The sequence below is a fragment of the Dendroctonus ponderosae genome, unplaced genomic scaffold (assembly GCF_020466585.1).
Source record: "Dendroctonus ponderosae isolate FM_Combo_2020 unplaced genomic scaffold, Dpon_F_20191213v2 Dpon_F_20191213_7, whole genome shotgun sequence".
Classification (NCBI taxonomy): Eukaryota; Metazoa; Arthropoda; class Insecta; order Coleoptera; family Curculionidae; genus Dendroctonus; species Dendroctonus ponderosae.
This window is the reverse complement of record NW_026018916.1, coordinates 2,510,206-2,526,454: the sequence shown is the minus strand read 5'-3', so window position 1 is coordinate 2,526,454 and position 16,249 is coordinate 2,510,206. Positions and strand designations below refer to the sequence as shown.

The following is a 16,249-nucleotide window of genomic DNA, read 5'->3' as shown; positions in this document are numbered from 1 at the left end:
ATCGAGGTTATGAGTTTTGAAATAGGTTCCGTCATTCAACGATTCCTGTCAAATTTACCGTTTATCCGTGTCTATCTTATTTGTCACTTTCTATTTATCCATGGTTACCGGAGTTTTAAATACTTGCGAAGCAACAGATATTTACGTAATGTTAATTAGCCAGACTACCTTGAAAAACATTGTTGCCGTTTTTCTAATACAGTTTTTTGCAAATTGCTCGGTTTTTAACAAGAATTATTTTTTTTTACTATTTTTTCTGTACTCCTAAAACACCGCCAGACAACACCTTCAGAGAAATGACGCCAATTTTGAATCACCCTGTATATGCGATCTTACCTGAACCATTCATAGCCCTAATGACCGACTGGGCAAATTTCGCTTCGGGTCCAAGATGGACATTTCCCGATTTTGTGAACATTAGCGACAATTTCATCGACACTGGAATATTGTAGCCGTTGATGTCGTTGAAGTAGTTCGGAAATAAATCGCTGCAGTTGCTTCTGTCTGATAGTTGGTGGAAAAACGGGTTGTTCAGGTAAACAGCCTGGATTTCCGAAGTTTCACCGACAAGAGAAACCAGCGCTACATTCAAGGCCCTGAATTGAGTGCTTTGATAGCATTTATGAAATATTCCGGTTAAATTCTGCTGGATTAGCCGGTTGTCCTGGAATATTAGCAGTTTATCGCGTCTATTCCACCAGCCAGTTTGCCTGAGGATGGATAAAGCGGACTCCAATTCTGCTCGGTAAATTACGTAAAGTAGCCGGTTTTCCATTATAGAAGCTTGAGGAGGCCAAGCAGGCTTGTGAGGGTTCACATTCAAAGAGTACGTTGGCAGCTTTAAAGCTTGCTGAAGTCCGCCTATTTCCGGTTTTCCGTGTATTAACACTAGAGACCAAAAGTTATGCTCATCATTCACGGTTTGCAAGCAGTTCTTTACATCAGGACTTGCGGAAAGCATGTGTTTGAACAGCTTGGTTCCATTTGTAGTAGAACTCATTAGTAAAATCAGACCCGCTAATCGGAATATCATTTTGCTTCTCTTCTGAGCGAGCACCTAATGCGCTTTACTACGCATTACTGGTGATTTTGTAATTGCTGGAATAATCACGAGTAAATAACGATCTTTTTGCTGCGGCTTTTAAACCATTTGTGTTTCCATTATGGGCAAATTGTCAGTGTTTTTCTTGTTATAATATGAATTCGGGCGGTTACTCCATTTGCGTGAAAAAAACTTTTTGATTGATCATCAATTATCTACCGCAAACGTTTTTTTCCTATTTATGTAGACAAAGCAACCAATTGCACAACTGAACAATACCCAAAGGGGCCAAATGCAACAATCCGTATTAATTCGAGTTTTGCGATTTTATTGTCCGAACGAAATGACGAATGCAAATCTAAAACAAAACAGCGAAAATGGAGAAGCAGCTAAACAAAGGACAGTCCAACGTTGCCACGGTTGGCCATTTAAATAGATGAAGACAAGTAGTTCTTTTCTTGTCTACCCCATAGAGAAACGCCTACCCTGCTCGCGAATAAAAGAGGCGTTAGATTAGAAATGATCAATCGTGGTAAACGGCAGCGTTGGTCTGTCCTTTGCTTAGATGCTCCTGAAAAAGAGGGATGTTCTGTGGTCGCAACCTATCCAGAGAACATCCTAACCTAAGTCTTGTTCCATGATCCTAACCTGTTTTTCTCTGGTTATTTATGTGTGTTGGTTTGAAATCCATGTGTTTCAAATAATGCAAAGTCCTGTTTGGTAGTGAAGCGACAGTCATGGCACCCAGCAGCAAAATCTTCTTGCCCTCTCGCAGCTTGGGCTATGTGAGCAATCACTTACCATTGCGAGTGAGATACATAAAAGCCCGAAAAGAACATCTTATAGTCACTTGTGTGGGCAAATCTTTTCATACTTATGGAATTACGCACTTCGGGCTGCTTAGCGTGAGTGGTTTACATTCGAAAGACATTACCTGTATGACTACAGACGCGTTCCATGTTTATACGGCATCTGGAAACACCATTTATGCTTGGAGGCGAGGCACTGAACTTAAACACACTTATAGGTAAGTCCTAAGTTCTTGAATCCTCTTTTAATTTACTGCATCCATTAGTAGCTTCATAAGAGCGTGTGTGCCAGAGCTAAAGCTCGGCTTTAAGGAATTGAAGAATCCAGAAGCAAACAGCTTCGAGTCTTGTTGCCAACAGGCTTCCATGAATCTCCCATGAAATTTGTCGAAATTAAACTTAAGATTCCTCCATTGCTCGCTGCACCAGTACCTCCTAGTAACATGATCCTATTAAAAGCTTATGTTTAAACTGTCCGCTTACTGTGCCTCTTATCTGTTTCTCCAACCGTATAGTATGTTTCGTATGTTCCAGAGGCCATGAGCATCCCATTGTCTTGATGCTCGCATTTGGTGTGCATCTAATCTCCATAGACGAGAGCAGCCACTTGAAGGTCTGGGACATAAAGGGCGAGTCCCTCTTTCTAGAACTAACGTTTGATAGAAACGTTTTTCCTGTTAGCGTTCTGATGCATCCCAGCACGTACTTGAACAAGATACTGCTGGGCAGTGCAAAGGGCACAATGCAGCTGTGGAACCTGAATCAAGCTAAACTGATTTACAGCTTTGAAGGTAAGGAATTTGATCAACATCTTGGAGTCAAAGAGAAATTTAATTGGGTTTCAGGCTGGGATGCGGGAATCAGTTGTATAGAGCAAGCGCCTGCATTAGACGTAGTGGGAGTAGGGCTTGTGAATGGCAGGATTATTATTCACAATTTGAAATTTGATGAAACCATAATGGAGTTCCAACAGGATTGGGGCATGGTAACCAGCCTTTCGTTTAGATCTGATGGGCATCCCATCATGGCATCCGGTACGCCTACTTTTAACTCCTTTAGATGGTACGACGTTCCTGGAATTTTTATTATTTTCAGGAGGCATTTCTGGTCATATAGTGTTTTGGGATTTGGAGGCGAGAAGGGTGAGCAGCCAGCTTCCCTCTGCTCATGATGGTGCAGTGAGTGGCATGGTGTGTTTGCCCAATGAGCCGCTAATGTTGACCTCCTCACCTGATAACACGCTGAAGCTGTGGATTTTCGACATGACCGATGGTGGCGCTAGACTGTTGAGAATACGAGAAGGACATTCTGCTTCCCCTAACCACATTAGGTAGCGACGGAGGTAATCCTTAAGTCTTCAGAAATTCATTAGATTGTTCCTTGCAAGATTTCATGGTGCTAATGGAAGCAACATCCTGAGCGCGGCAAGTGATTCGTCGTTGCGAATCTTCAACACCCGAAGCGAACAGTTTAACAAAAGCCTGGGCAAAGCCTCGTATAATCGAAAAAGCAGCAAAAAGCGCAAGCGAGGAATAGAGGATCCTTTGAAAATGCCCCCAATAGTCAAATTTACATCTGAAACAACGCGCGAGAAAGAATGGGACAACATTGCCGCCCTTCATTTAGGTAATGAGCCTCAGGCTAATCTATCGCCTTTCTGCACCTTAACTTCGTAGGTTTACCGATGGTTACCAGTTGGTCATACGACAAGAAGAAAATGGGCGATCTGAAACTGCTCCCGGAAAGGTTTCACAAGAAGAACTTGAAGAACATGTGGGATGTAGAGGCCACTTGTTTATGCCTGACGCAGTGCGGGAACTTTGTCATTGTCGGCTACAATACGGGACATGTGGATAGGTCGGAATAACCCTTCCCAACCTGAAGGAACATTTAATGGATTTTTCTATTTAGGTTCAACATTCAATCTGGCATCTGGAGGGGCACATACGGCGATCCCAAAGCCCACGAGAGTTCTATAAGAGGTGTCGCTACCGATGGACTAAATCAGGTCACCATTACAGGAGGGAGTGACGGATTGCTAAAGTTCTGGCGCTTCAAAACCAAAAAAGGTGCAATTTGTTTGGACGCAATTCAAAAATCTAATCTGCTTGCTCCTTTAGACGAATTGCTGTCTCAGTTAAACGTAGAGGAGTCAGTGAGCTTTTTGCGCAGCCACAGCGAAAATGCGATGTTAGCAGTTGGTCTTGACGACTTCACGATCTCAGTTGTAGACATAGACACTCAGAGAGTGGTGAGGAAATTCGCTGGCCATACGGGGCAATTGACGGACGCCACGTTTAGTCCAGATTCTAGGTGGTTGAGTAAGTGTTGGGAATATGTGTTGCTCCCAAGCCCCAATGTTGTATTTTCCCTGCTTCAGTCACGTCCTCAATGGACTGCAGCATCAGAACATGGAACATTCCATCGGGGCTCTTGGTGGATCAGTTTGCCACTGAAGCCGCTCCCATCTCCATTGATATGTCTCCTACCGGAGAAACGCTCGCCACTGCCCATGTGGATTATCTGGGTGAGTAGCCGTAACAGATAGGCTGGTTTTTGTGCTTACAGGGATGTGTTTTTTCAGGAATTTTCCTGTGGTCCAACAAAACGCTCTTCCAAAAAATTGCCCTAAAGGCATTGTCACCCGAGGAGGAACCCCCGCTGATTGAATTCCCCGAGGTAAGACTCCTACAGAAAATTAAACACTCCATTTTCATGTTTCTTTCAAGATCCAGACGGAGTACAAAGAGGAATGCCTGGACGTTCCAGAAACCGATGACACCGAGTTCATATCCCCAGACCAGATCAGCAAAGATTTAATAACCCTGTCTGGCCTGGCTTCATCCAGGTGGCAGAATCTGTTGAATATTGACTTGGTGAAGCAAAGAAACAAGCCAAAGGCGCCTCCCAAGGTTCCCAAAGCGGCGCCCTTCTTCCTCCCAACGGTTTCCACATTATCGACCTTTGAATTCGACTTGAAAAACGCGCTGCCCACTGAAGAGGGCGAGAGCAAGATGTTGTTCCCTCAGGACTTTACCAATTTTTCGGCCTTCGGAAGGAAACTGGATGCGACGAGAGGCTCCAACGATTTCAGCGAATGCATGGCCCATCTGAAGACTCTGGGCCCGTCCATGGTGGATTTCGAAATCAAGTCGCTTGCTCCTGAAGGTGGAGGCTCTGTCGACTTGATGCTGCAGTTTATGAAGATGATCGCGGAGGTTTTAAAGTCAAACAGAGACTTTGAGTTGGCGGAGGCCTATATGAGCGTTTTGCTGAAGTCGCACGGGTCGTTCATCGCCCAAACCGAAGTCCTCGGCAACTTTTTGCTTGAGCTGAAGAACAGACATATGGCCGCCTGGGTTCCGTTGCAAGAAGACCTAATGTATACTATCTGTGTATTGAAGCATTGGACGAACGTGTGATTAAAAGTATATTTTTGTCTAGTCCCGTCTATTGTCCCACTCTGGGTGAAGGTGATTGATTATTACACACATTTGTGGCCGGGTTGAACGGCAAAGCTTTAGTGCGCCCATTTATTAAATCGCTTGTTTTGTTAGTTCTGTATAATCGGCTCAAATTACAGGTTTGCTTGGTAAACTCGGGCGCTTAACGACCGCTGTCACGAAAAATTAATTTTTAAGTATTCTATAGCCGAGTACGTCTTAGTAGAAGCTCAGCATGAACACGCTCTACTTCGGCTTTTTTATGTGGTTTGCATTAATTTGCGGGGTCCATGCGGATGATGTTCTTTTACTTATCGAAGATTTGCTGGATTTTTACAGGTTTTCAAAGAAGGTTTACACCCATGTGTGCTGGGACAAAGGTAGCAAGCAAGCCGTGAAGCAACCAGAGGCAAAACGTTTGCTGTTTCAGAGCTGCAACTGCATTTGCCGAGGTTTGCGTTACACGCAAAGTATCACGAATTTCAGTCCACGAAAAGCCAAGTTGTGATCCTGATGGACATGTCTTGTAAAGGAGCCGACTTTTTCCTGGAAAACGTAGCTTATAACGCCGCGATTTGGTTTGGGGTTTCAAAGGAAACATTTTTTAGATGCAAAAGCGCAACTTGCTGACGCCTCGTGTGATTTTGTTGCTGATCAACCCAGCAGCCTTAACACCCCACTACTTTCCCGTTAACAGCAACGCCTTGTTTCTGAAGCCTTCAGGCGAAGGCTTCGCAATCAGCAAGATCTACAGTGGTGTCAGCAATGTAACTATTGGCACTTGGACGAAGACGCACCGGTACATCGAACGGCCGATTGCGAAGAAAAAATTGCGCGCCACTAACTTGAAGGTTTGCTATTTAGTCGGCGATAAGCACGAAGGCCTGGAAAGTTCCGAGTAAGTTGCTAGACTTCATCCCAACTAAACAGGCAACGTTGGTGATCAATTCAGATATCAGCCAGTGGCTGAAGCAACGACTAAGTTAAACCGTGTATTACTGGAAGATGGCATACGGATGATCAACTCAACTAAGACAGACGCGTTTCAAATTGGGTCCGGTGAACCAGAGCTGGTTAACGATTTAATCGCGGGAAAGTGCGACATTGGAGGTGGGCGTGGAGCAAGCGAGAGCTTGAAAGGATCACTGATATCTTTTTCAGGAACCCCGCTAGCCCTAACAGCTGAAAAAATCGGCCGTCTGGACGTTTTAGCTAAAACCCTTAGGGAGGATAAGACATTTGTCTTCAGAGCCGCACCCCATTCGTACATCAGCAATGTGTTCACTTTGCCCTTTGATTCATATGTTTGGTGCTCATGTTTCGGCCTTATGGGCGTGATATTTCTCATCGTACACCTGGTGGTGTGCTGGGAGTGGAAAGATCCCGTTTTCAAGCTCAATCTACAGCCCAACATTTCCTTGAGGTAAAATCACCATGTTCTCAAACCCGGTTTGACTTGCTGCTTGCAGACCAAATCCCGTGGATATACTTTTGATGGAGGTGGGTTCAGCAGCTCAACAAGGATTTGAAGCGGAGCCAAGGAGCAACTCGGGAAGAATCGTTTTCATGTCGACTCTGATTTCGTTCATGTTTCTTTACACGTCTTTTTCAGCCAGTATTGTGGCTCTGTTGCAATCCACCACCGACAGTCTCAACACCTTCGATAACCTGTTCCAATCCCGGATCAATGTGGGCTTTAAGCAGAACATTTCATTGGACTTCTTCAATGTGCGTAGCAAAGTTGAACCAATCGATTGGAAAGCATTCATATTTAGTCTGATATTCTTATCTTTCCTGGGTCTCAGTCAAAGTGTGAAGTAAAAATGTTTTGAATATCGTTTATTTCATTACGTTTCGGCGAGACAACAGCGCCATCATCAGATTTAAAATTTACACAAACTCATGATTGGTACAAATCAACGTTCTTTTAGGTCTTTGCCATCTTAAGAAAGCAAAGACCTAAAAGAACGTTGATTTGTACCAATCATGAGTTTGTGTAAATTTTAAATCTGATGATGGCGCTGTTGTCTCGCCGAAACGTAATGAAATAAACGATATTCAAAAAAAATTACTTCAAAAAAAAAGTACACAGTCAGGAAAATAAATAAGAATTGATATTTACAGGATTTAAAGCATCAACCTAACAGGGCGGATTACCACGGCAAACTGAAAGAACCGCAATTTTTTACATTGGAAGAGGGAGTTAAAAGATTGCAGAACGACTTCTTTGCCTTCTACGCAGAGACTTCGGAAGTTTACCGGTATATAAACCGCTGGTTTCAGGAGAGCGAAAAGTGCAGCCTGAGGGAGATCCCGTTCAAAAACACCCACATCAATCATTGGCTGTTCATGGGGAAAAATTCCCAGTACAGGGACGCTTTGCGGATTGGGTATAGAGCTGCAAACCACTCAACGAAGATTAATTGATAGGAAACTTTCAGAATGAACAGCATTCAAGAAAGGGGCATTCGCAGCCGGGAGTATAAACGTCTGTTTCCTTTAAAGCCCTTCTGCGACAGCATCGGAGGAAACTTTGAGAGCGTCGGATTGGTGGACAGCTATGGGGCTTTTCTAAGTAATGGTTGAAATGCTCCAAACCTTTTCATTAAACTAGAATTTGCAGTCATGGTCTACGGGGTGGCACTTAGTTCTTTACTGTTCCTACTCGAACACATGTCGCTTCAATATAATTTGTCTACTAAGGCTGGACGCATTCGCAACCGGATTTTCAACTCTATTCATCGAGGTGATGAATAACATTGTACTGGGTGTCGATTTGTGTTAACGGGCAATCATTCGCATGATGTGAAATAAAGTATTTATTCCGAAGGCGAGCTATATACAAATGAGGCATGGATCTTTATACAGGTGGTAGTGACTGAAACGTTTCAGCCCATTAAAATCGCAGATGTGGCTTGTGTTGCATGATATGCCTAAAAAACAAGGTTTAGTTGCTACTATCGGAAAAAATTAAAACAATTTACTTGTCCAATTTTTCCCAAAACACCATCAGTTGAGCTCTATCCAAATGCCGTTTCGTTCTGGACAGCTGAATTACGGTCACGTTCCATTTTGCGACATTGGGTTCCAGTTTCATTTCGTCATACTTCACGTGGAAAGCGGCGATTTTATCGAATATTTCTACGGGAGATTCCCAAGGGTACCTGCCGAGCGAGATATTCAGAATAGAATTTGCTTGCGGAAATCGGTAGGGCAACGTTACCCTTTAAACTGCCAGGCTGGCCCCATCACGAACACTGCCACGACTCGGTCCCAATCGCTAGGACTTAACTTGGTCGGGTTATCCACTACTCTATAGGGAACAGTTTGACCGTTCTTTTGGCGCTGAATCAGCACTTCATTATCTCGCTTTCCTCCTTGACCTCTCTTCTGCTCTTGGGTGACAAACTTCATTTCCTGGAGGATATCTTTGACGTTGTACATGGATATCAAGCAGTTTGCACCTGAAAAATTCGTTGCCTATTTGCAGCAAACACGAAAGAACGCATCTTACCAGCTGGGATTATGATAATCGGGGTCCTGGACACCCGCTTTTGCATCCCACCTGGAGGTGGCCTTGCTTGGCTCACCGGCAACGGAGTTTGGGGCGCCTGACTAACAGGCTGTTGAGGGCGAGTCTTTGGTTGGCCCTCAGTGACAGATTTTAAAGTCATCCCATGGTAAGTGCCCATGGTGTCGATTTTGAAGCCTTCAGTCTCCTCTTTTTGCCGATTGAATCGCTCTTGATCGTAACGATTGTATGCGGACTGCTGGGCCGGAATCGGACGTGGGATTGCTGGGCGGGGCGTTGTTATAGGCGGCAGAACTGGCTGAGGCCTTTGCCGACCTGCAACAGTTGTTTGTTAGGCCTTGAAGGTGTTCATTCATTGCGATCAATCGGTGTCGCCACTTACCTTCTTCCCTTGCCTGTATGCTTTGCAGCATGGCCAGGATGTTCTTGGCAAAGTGCTTTCCTGTGCTTTGCAGAATTGTGGTTCTAGTACGCCATTGCCTTTCCCTGCTTATAATATCCTTTGTTATGTCCACGTCCAAATCCAGAATGGCCCTGATGTCGTACTCCTGTCCAATATCATCGATACCTATAACAAGGAAATCAGGAATCAGCAAACAAGCTGTTATGGCCAAACTCTTGGGCTTACTGACCTTTGATGGTATTCCTTTTCTTAGCCAAACGCTTTGCTTTAATGGCAGCGATCTTCTCAACAGACATTGCCTCTGAGAGCGACTTGATGTTGTCCACAGTCACGGAGGCTTCTTTTGGCGTATCCAGACGTGCGGCATATTTTTCTCGCACTTTTTGCACGTGTGTGTCCTCAAACCGGGGTTTCTTCGAGATGCTCTCTAAGCCATCGTAATCCGCGGATCTTTTGACCTATGTAACAATTGGACTATACTACTAGCTCCACTGACCAAGGACTGAATGGTTACTTGTGTGGGGAGTTCCAATGGAGCGCCCTTGTCGATAGCCCCACAGCTCGCAGTTTCTCCATTTAAATAGGCCAGTAGCTCCTTTCGGTCTGGACGTCTCACTACTGGGATACTTTCAGCCGCCGCTTGGCGTACATACACCGGATGGGTGAGAGTCACGTGCTTGAGAAAGAATAGTAAGCACTCTAGTGTGTAGTATTCTTTTGCTGCGCCGTCCTTTCCACATCTTTAAACAGATTTTCCAAGTTACAAATTAAATAAATTCGGTTAGATGGTCAGGCCCTCCCGTTGGTAGTTAATAACATGCTCATTTCATAGAAAATCTGTTACTGACAAACTTTTTAATCACGCTTTCATAAAGAGCTAGAGCGCCATGAAGAGTCATGAATTAGCAACATGGGCATGTTTTTCAACCCTCGCACTAGGACCACTCAAATAGAGGATCGCCAGTTTCAATTTGAGCAACAGCGTCTTAAAAAGGGAACTTTTGGGGTCCTGATGGAGTTCCCAAGTGAAGCAGATCTGACCTTAGAGTTCCGTCGCCGTATAGGAGTACTTACCCATACATAAGATAGTTCGTCTTGACATTTTTAGGCCAGGAGAATTCTCCAAAGATAATTTGGCCATCTCTTTCGATTATATCCTTTTTATTCACGTTATATTGCCTAAGTAAACTTAAGGGGTCCGCCATGGTCGTAATCTGATGTTTCTGTTTTCGTTTATGGCAAGCAACGAATGAATTATGACAACTGACTATTGACAGAAATCGGGTTTCAATTTAGCGCAGTTTGCTGCATTGGCAACGGTGTAATTGACGCCAAAAGGGCATTGTGTAGCGTTGAAATAACTGATAAAGCGGCATTTAACTGCAGTTTTATTTACGCAATCTATTTATTGTATTTTTTTGGGAAAAATTATAACTTTTATTGGCTGTTTACAAATTATACAATACAACAAATTATGATAGAAAAAATGGATCAGATTAATTGAGTTATCTAACTCTTAACTTACATAAAAACAATGGTATAATAATAAGCTCCAGATTGTCATAAGATCGTATTAAATTACAGTTATCGGAGCATGTAAAAGAAACATTTTCGGTAATTTTTTGCTCAAATTGTCCCATTCCATTGTTATATAAAATTTATTTCTTCATATTTTACGCAAACTTGTAAATATAGAAGTAAAGCTACATCATCCAACGCGCTCCTTTAAGTTGCATATCCGTAACTGCAACTGAAATAGTAAGAAGATACTAACTTAACAATCAAGCTGGAAAAGAAGCAAAATAAAGAACATAGTTGAGTAAAGTAGAGAACGTTTTCTGGTGCAGGGCTAAATATTAAGTAAGTTCAACCAAAATAAATTGGGATATTGAAACACTTTGGGTTCATTTCGCATTTTGATTCACTTATATAACTTCGATTGTTGTAATGCAACGCTTAGTAGAAATTTATTGGCGTAGAAATTTACTATTTCTTTTATATAATAAGTTTTGATTCCACAACTGGTAATTCATGGGATACGGTAGACTCAGAAAAAACATTAGTAGGTCATTCTAGCACTTTCCACTTTAAAAATACTGCTGGCTAAAAAAGCGAATGGCAGATTCTGAGTATGTGTTTGTGCAATGTTGCATTAGACGTTAAATCTACGAATAAATGAGTAATTAAACCGATTAACTTGGACTTTTCCAAAGCCATCCGATTTCAAAACACCCGCTCTTATTTCGAACTTGTCTGGTGCAACCACGCACGTACGTTTCCCACTTCGCGAACTTACTAGAAACGTGTACGTTTCTGATCGACTGTCTTTGCCCGGTGAAAAGCGCGATTCTCCCAACGTGGACCAATGGCGACTCGACAACTTGCGAACCTTCGACCAATGATTTTCGATGAAATTTAAACTCTGACCAATCGGAAGCAACCACGGATGAAAAGTGTAGTATATTTTTGCCCTGACAGACCGATTGATCAGTCATTCAATTTGTGTCAAGAGAACTAGCAGTTTAACAGTGGTTTTAGTGCGAATTTAGGGCTTTCAAATAGTCGTGTATATCGTGATCGTTTTATTAGTTCATTGGTAAGTAATGTGGAAATACTGTGCTCGTTTTTTGCGAGTTAATACCGGTAAATTTAATGCGCCGACTTCTCTGGAAATGCCCCCCATAACTTGTCGTTATCTTCACATTAAATAGTTCCAGACGGGTTGAGACTGTATTATTCACCTCGCTTTTATTGCCCCCTTTTTATCTGTAGGTAGCTGATTAAAGTCGAAGTTAAGTTCAAGCCCACAGCATCAGCTCCTGGTTGACGTGTCATTATTTAACAAAAACAGTTATTAAGTAGGAGTGTTCCAAATACCGTTATTCTCACCTAGTTTGGAGTGCGACAATACCGATTTGTGTTTTTGCAGAGTTCAGCTCAGCCAGTTGCCAGAAGCAGCCGCAATGAAATTACATCTTGCTTTGGGGGCGTTGTGCCTCATTGCCAGCGTCCTGGCGAAAGAGGACAAAAAGGATGGAAAGGACGAGGTTGGCACTGTAATTGGCATCGATTTGGGAACCACGTACTCCTGGTAAGTCGCCATATAGTAGAGCATATTTCACCAAATGTGGGCAGCTGAGCTGTTCAAGGAACCAGTAATTAGCTCTTAGTCTCTAGCCTATCCTTAAGACATTCAATCACTGACAAACCTCCTGTGCAGACTAACCGAAAACTAAAGAAAAAAATCCTAAATTTCCAATCTGTTGCAGCGTGGGCGTGTACAAGAACGGCAGAGTGGAGATAATCGCCAACGACCAGGGTAACCGTATCACCCCTTCATATGTGGCCTTCACAGCTGATGGTGAGCGTCTGATTGGAGACGCTGCCAAGAATCAACTTACCACCAATCCAGAGAACACCGTCTTCGACGCTAAGCGTCTGATCGGGCGCGACTGGAGCGATGCCACTGTTCAACACGATGTGAAATTCTTCCCATTCAAGGCAAGCCGTTGATCAGTTTCCTGCTTGTTTCCAGTGCTAATTTTGCTTGGCGTTCAGGTGATTGAGAAGAGCAGCAAGCCCCACATCAAGGTAGACACCAGCCAGGGTGAGAAGGTTTTCGCTCCTGAGGAGATTTCCGCGATGGTTTTGACCAAAATGAAGGAAACTGCCGAGGCTTACTTGGGCAAAAAGGTCACACATGCTGTTGTAACAGTGCCTGCTTATTTCAACGACGCTCAGCGTCAGGCTACTAAAGACGCCGGTATCATTGCTGGTGAGCATTTTAAACCTTATCCGGCTAAGAACTAAACTAAATCAATTCATGGCTTATTGGGCGTTATTGATGCGAAACGGTTTTTTCAGGTATGACCGTAATGAGAATCATCAACGAGCCCACCGCTGCCGCAATTGCCTACGGCCTGGACAAGAAAGAAGGCGAAAAGAACGTATTGGTCTTCGATTTGGGCGGTGGTACCTTCGATGTGTCTCTTCTTACCATCGATAACGGGGTGTTCGAAGTGGTGGCAACTAACGGAGACACGCACTTGGGAGGTGAAGATTTCGATCAGCGAGTGATGGACCACTTCATCAAGCTCTACAAGAAGAAGAAGGGCAAAGACATCAGAAAAGACAACAGAGCCGTACAGAAGTTGAGACGCGAAGTTGAGAAGGCCAAGAGAACGCTATCGGCCAGCCATCAAGTCAGGATTGAAATTGAAAGCTTCTTCGAGGGCGAGGACTTCTCGGAAACATTAACGCGGGCGAAATTTGAGGAATTGAACATGGACTTGTTCAGGTCCACCTTGAAGCCAGTCCAGAAGGTAAAGACCCGAGATCTTGGAAGTAATGGAACGTTCGTAACCAACGATTTTTTTGCAGGTATTGGAAGACGCCGACATGAACAAAAAGAGTGTGGACGAAATCGTGCTGGTGGGCGGCTCAACCCGTATCCCCAAAGTGCAGCAACTGGTCAAAGAATTCTTCGGTGGCAAAGAACCGTCCAGAGGCATCAACCCCGATGAGGCAGTGGCGTACGGGGCTGCCGTGCAAGCTGGAGTTCTCAGTGGCGAACAGGACACTGATGCCATCGTTTTGTTGGACGTCAATCCTCTAACTATGGGCATTGAGACTGTTGGAGGCGTCATGACCAAGCTTATCCCGAGAAACACCGTCATCCCGACCAAGAAATCTCAGATCTTCAGTACTGCCTCTGACAATCAGCACACTGTTACCATTCAGGTAAATGAAAGCAAAATTGAGCATGAAAAGCGCCAGCATCCGTCTGTTGGTTACATGTGTAAAACGATGTTTAAAACTTTATTTTCCAGGTATACGAGGGTGAACGTCCCATGACCAAAGACAACCATCTCCTGGGCAAGTTTGACCTCACCGGAATCCCACCAGCACCCAGAGGAGTTCCTCAAATTGAAGTCACTTTCGAAATCGATGCCAACGGCATTCTTCAAGTATCGGCCGAAGACAAGGGAACCGGAAACCGAGAGAAAATCGTCATCACCAACGACCAAAACAGGCTCACACCCGATGACATCGACAGGATGATTCACGATGCTGAAAAATTCGCCGACGAAGACAAAAAGCTCAAAGAGAGAGTCGAGGCAAGGAACGAACTAGAAAGTTACGCGTATTCGCTGAAGAACCAATTGGCCGACAAGGACAAACTAGGCGCCAAGTTGAGCGATGACGAGAAGACCAAGATGGAAGAAGCCATCGATGAGAAGATCAAGTGGCTGGAAGAGAATCAAGACACCGATGCTGAAGACTACAAGAAACAGAAGAAGGAGCTCGAAGACGTCGTCCAGCCCATCATCGCTAAGCTCTATCAGTCCTCAGGCGGTGCACCGCCTGCGACGTCGGGTGAAGACGACGACGACCTCAAGGATGAACTTTAAAATCCTGCAATAAGACTGATCAGAAATTGAACATCTTAGTGATTATGTGTGCTAACTGTGAGAACGAGTGTGCGTGTGTCCTCAGTTGAATTTGATTTCATCTTTTTGTATCAAAAGACTAGATATTTAATTTATTTATTGCGTCAAGTGCCGGGTACTTGGGCTGTACTTTTTAACTACAAATAAAAAGTAATTTTTATGTTGATATTTGCGGTTTTTTCAACTTGTCTTACGGGACCCCAGTTGCGGTCCACACATTTTACTGACTAGACATGGAAGGATTTTTCTACTTACATAAGTGAACGATTGAATATAGGACGTTGTCTAAACTTCTTAATTCTCGCATACTAATAATGTCAATGTCAGTCGCGTGCCAACTAGAACATTTCCTTCTGGACGAGAACAGTTTCCTCTTTAACGAGATCGTTGGGCCCCCAGCAACTGTTCCGGCAAGTGTAGACCAGAACTGTTCCAAAATCCAGGCTACTTGGGCAAGATTTTGACTCGCCGGAAAGTCTCAGCTTGGAGACGAGCGTCGGAACCAACTGCAGTTCGAAAACTTGCTCTTGTTGACAATTCTTGCAGCGTCCAATCGGCTCCTGCAGGGGGTACAGCAAAAGAGGAACTCCCTCACGATGGTACCTAAAGAGGAGGTGGGCTCAGAGCGAGTTGTCTACTCTCACCTCTGAAACCTACCTCAGTATCTGTTCTGGGTTGGACTTTACCCTGGTGATGAAATAGTGGAACATTTTATCTCCATGTAGAGGCACAGCTTCTTCGTATTCTTCCACCCCCATATCGCCCCCATTAGCTTCACCTGGAAGTTGCGTTTTCAAAGCTTTTTTGCATAAGTCGAGCTAAAAACCTACCAGCCTTGTGATTGCCTTTCTGGCCTTCTTGAAGCAGCGCAAAGTCAGCATCAAGACGCTGATAATCGCTCAGGAGCTCCTTCACATGATTGGCGCCTACAGGGCTCGAGCAGGCGGCCTGCAAGAGCAGTACAATATTCTTGAGCTCAAAATACACACATGAAAAACGTTAAACTTAGTCGAAAAAATTAATGAAATATGCATATTACCTCTTCTTCGGCATACACGGAAATAAAATATGGCTGAAAGGAGGCTTCATGTAAAAGCTGGCCGATATCAGGCCGACGGTCCAGACTCAGCAGAGCCTCCAGGTTGTATTTGGGCCTGGTAGGAGTTTCTGCCGTTACGACACCATCCTCATCGGCCTCGATTTCTGCAGTTGCCATTGGTGCATGTAAACGAGCAACAGCACCTCCTGCAACCCAAAAAAAAACAATTTAAATGTTTTTACACTTTTAGCATTGCCACATTCTGTATGCTCGAAACGAAAAAATTCAAAAAGTTACTCTCCGGCCGGGAATCGAACCCGGGTCTCCCGCGTGACAGGCGGGGATACTTACCACTATACTACCGAAGACTCATATGGGTCTTCACACAGATCTGTGTTACATGCTTTCCAACAAAAAACGATTTAAAAATAGCAAAATTTGAAAATTTGACCAGCGGGTCGGAGAATTAAAACAGTAAAATCTCAAGCAGTAAATAAATTTCTATGAACAGTTTACAATGTACTTTAGTAA

At 44.0% G+C, this 16,249-nt stretch overlaps 5 protein-coding genes and 1 non-coding gene across 9 annotated transcripts in view; 3 read left to right on the top strand and 3 right to left on the bottom strand.

Moving 5' to 3' along the window:
- The first annotated feature begins 1,598 nt into the window (after positions 1 to 1,598).
- LOC109539186 (WD repeat-containing protein 36) lies at positions 1,599 to 5,294 on the top strand. 2 transcript variants are annotated; one of them, XM_019906796.2, is made up of 11 exons: positions 1,599 to 2,069; positions 2,386 to 2,642; positions 2,697 to 2,885; positions 2,947 to 3,181; positions 3,239 to 3,477; positions 3,528 to 3,708; positions 3,763 to 3,920; positions 3,972 to 4,172; positions 4,232 to 4,378; positions 4,436 to 4,530; positions 4,587 to 5,294. In XM_019906796.2, exons 1-11 carry the CDS (start codon positions 1,780 to 1,782, stop codon positions 5,271 to 5,273), a joined length of 2,679 nt encoding a protein of 892 aa, XP_019762355.2. In that variant the 5' UTR covers positions 1,599 to 1,779; the 3' UTR covers positions 5,274 to 5,294. The 2 variants fall into 2 exon arrangements, with proteins under 2 accessions (XP_019762355.2, XP_019762354.2); XM_019906795.2 differs by having other exon boundaries at positions 1,602 to 2,069; positions 4,581 to 5,294.
- LOC109539189 lies at positions 5,291 to 8,123 on the top strand. Of its 2 annotated transcripts, XM_019906800.1 has the most exons (9): positions 5,292 to 5,674; positions 5,725 to 5,849; positions 5,903 to 6,192; positions 6,247 to 6,404; positions 6,456 to 6,717; positions 6,764 to 7,022; positions 7,419 to 7,684; positions 7,736 to 7,869; positions 7,918 to 8,123. In XM_019906800.1, the coding sequence occupies exons 1-9, from the start codon at positions 5,530 to 5,532 to the stop codon at positions 8,049 to 8,051; spliced, it is 1,773 nt and encodes a 590-aa protein (XP_019762359.1). In that variant the 5' UTR covers positions 5,292 to 5,529; the 3' UTR covers positions 8,052 to 8,123. The 2 variants fall into 2 exon arrangements, with proteins under 2 accessions (XP_019762358.1, XP_019762359.1); XM_019906799.2 differs by having other exon boundaries at positions 5,291 to 5,674; positions 6,247 to 6,717.
- Positions 8,099 to 10,488, bottom strand: LOC109539190 (parafibromin). The gene is made up of 8 exons (XM_019906801.2): positions 10,304 to 10,488; positions 9,744 to 9,969; positions 9,459 to 9,687; positions 9,209 to 9,394; positions 8,809 to 9,141; positions 8,518 to 8,758; positions 8,279 to 8,458; positions 8,099 to 8,227 (listed from the first exon to the last, which is right to left on the bottom strand). Exons 1-8 carry the CDS (start codon positions 10,432 to 10,434, stop codon positions 8,191 to 8,193), a joined length of 1,563 nt encoding a protein of 520 aa, XP_019762360.1. The 5' UTR covers positions 10,435 to 10,488; the 3' UTR covers positions 8,099 to 8,190.
- Positions 10,489 to 10,600: 112 nt separating this feature from the next.
- Positions 10,601 to 16,249, bottom strand: part of LOC109539194 (programmed cell death protein 2-like) — an 8,783-nt gene continuing 3,134 nt past the window's right edge. Inside the window, exons 5-9 of one of the 2 annotated variants that reach the window (XR_007281942.1) lie at positions 15,719 to 15,924; positions 15,510 to 15,627; positions 15,337 to 15,457; positions 14,935 to 15,282; positions 10,601 to 10,979 (exon numbers count right to left, since the gene is read on the bottom strand). Coding sequence is in view for 1 of the 2 variants with exons in the window: in XM_019906804.2 (XP_019762363.2) it covers positions 15,018 to 15,282; positions 15,337 to 15,457; positions 15,510 to 15,627; positions 15,719 to 15,924 (710 nt within the window). In the remaining variant the exon portion in view is untranslated. Of the gene's footprint in view, positions 10,980 to 14,759; positions 15,283 to 15,336; positions 15,458 to 15,509; positions 15,628 to 15,718; positions 15,925 to 16,249 lie in introns of those variants that run through there. The other variant, XM_019906804.2, reaches the window with a different exon arrangement.
- On the top strand, positions 11,699 to 14,845 carry LOC109539187 (endoplasmic reticulum chaperone BiP). The gene is made up of 7 exons (XM_019906797.2): positions 11,699 to 11,825; positions 12,159 to 12,320; positions 12,499 to 12,730; positions 12,788 to 13,004; positions 13,094 to 13,551; positions 13,610 to 13,969; positions 14,059 to 14,845. Exons 2-7 carry the CDS (start codon positions 12,193 to 12,195, stop codon positions 14,638 to 14,640), a joined length of 1,977 nt encoding a protein of 658 aa, XP_019762356.2. The 5' UTR covers positions 11,699 to 11,825; positions 12,159 to 12,192; the 3' UTR covers positions 14,641 to 14,845.
- On the bottom strand, positions 16,015 to 16,086 carry Trnad-guc. The gene has a single exon. It is a non-coding gene; the product is annotated as a tRNA-Asp (tRNA).

Bases quoted from the DNA above. Each gene is read 5' to 3' on its own strand.
- LOC109539189 (XM_019906799.2), top strand. From the start codon at position 5,530: ATGAACACGCTCTACTTCGGCTTTTTTATGTGGTTTGCATTAATTTGC. The intron at 5,850-5,902 runs GTAGCTTATAAC...AACATTTTTTAG, and splicing joins CCGACTTTTTCCTGGAAAAC to ATGCAAAAGCGCAACTTGCT. The intron at 7,023-7,418 runs GTGCGTAGCAAA...TGATATTTACAG, and splicing joins TTTCATTGGACTTCTTCAAT to GATTTAAAGCATCAACCTAA.
- LOC109539187 (XM_019906797.2), top strand. From the start codon at position 12,193: ATGAAATTACATCTTGCTTTGGGGGCGTTGTGCCTCATTGCCAGCGTC. The intron at 13,552-13,609 runs GTAAAGACCCGA...ATTTTTTTGCAG, and splicing joins CCTTGAAGCCAGTCCAGAAG to GTATTGGAAGACGCCGACAT. The intron at 13,970-14,058 runs GTAAATGAAAGC...TTTATTTTCCAG, and splicing joins AGCACACTGTTACCATTCAG to GTATACGAGGGTGAACGTCC.
- LOC109539186 (XM_019906795.2), top strand. From the start codon at position 1,780: ATGGCACCCAGCAGCAAAATCTTCTTGCCCTCTCGCAGCTTGGGCTAT. The intron at 2,643-2,696 runs GTAAGGAATTTG...ATTGGGTTTCAG, and splicing joins ACTGATTTACAGCTTTGAAG to GCTGGGATGCGGGAATCAGT. The intron at 3,921-3,971 runs GTGCAATTTGTT...TTGCTCCTTTAG, and splicing joins GCGCTTCAAAACCAAAAAAG to ACGAATTGCTGTCTCAGTTA.
- LOC109539190 (XM_019906801.2), bottom strand. From the start codon at position 10,434: ATGGCGGACCCCTTAAGTTTACTTAGGCAATATAACGTGAATAAAAAG. The intron at 9,970-10,303 runs GTAAGTACTCCT...ATCTGTTTAAAG, and splicing joins ACGAACTATCTTATGTATGG to ATGTGGAAAGGACGGCGCAG. The intron at 8,459-8,517 runs GTAACGTTGCCC...CTCGCTCGGCAG, and splicing joins CCAGCCTGGCAGTTTAAAGG to GTACCCTTGGGAATCTCCCG.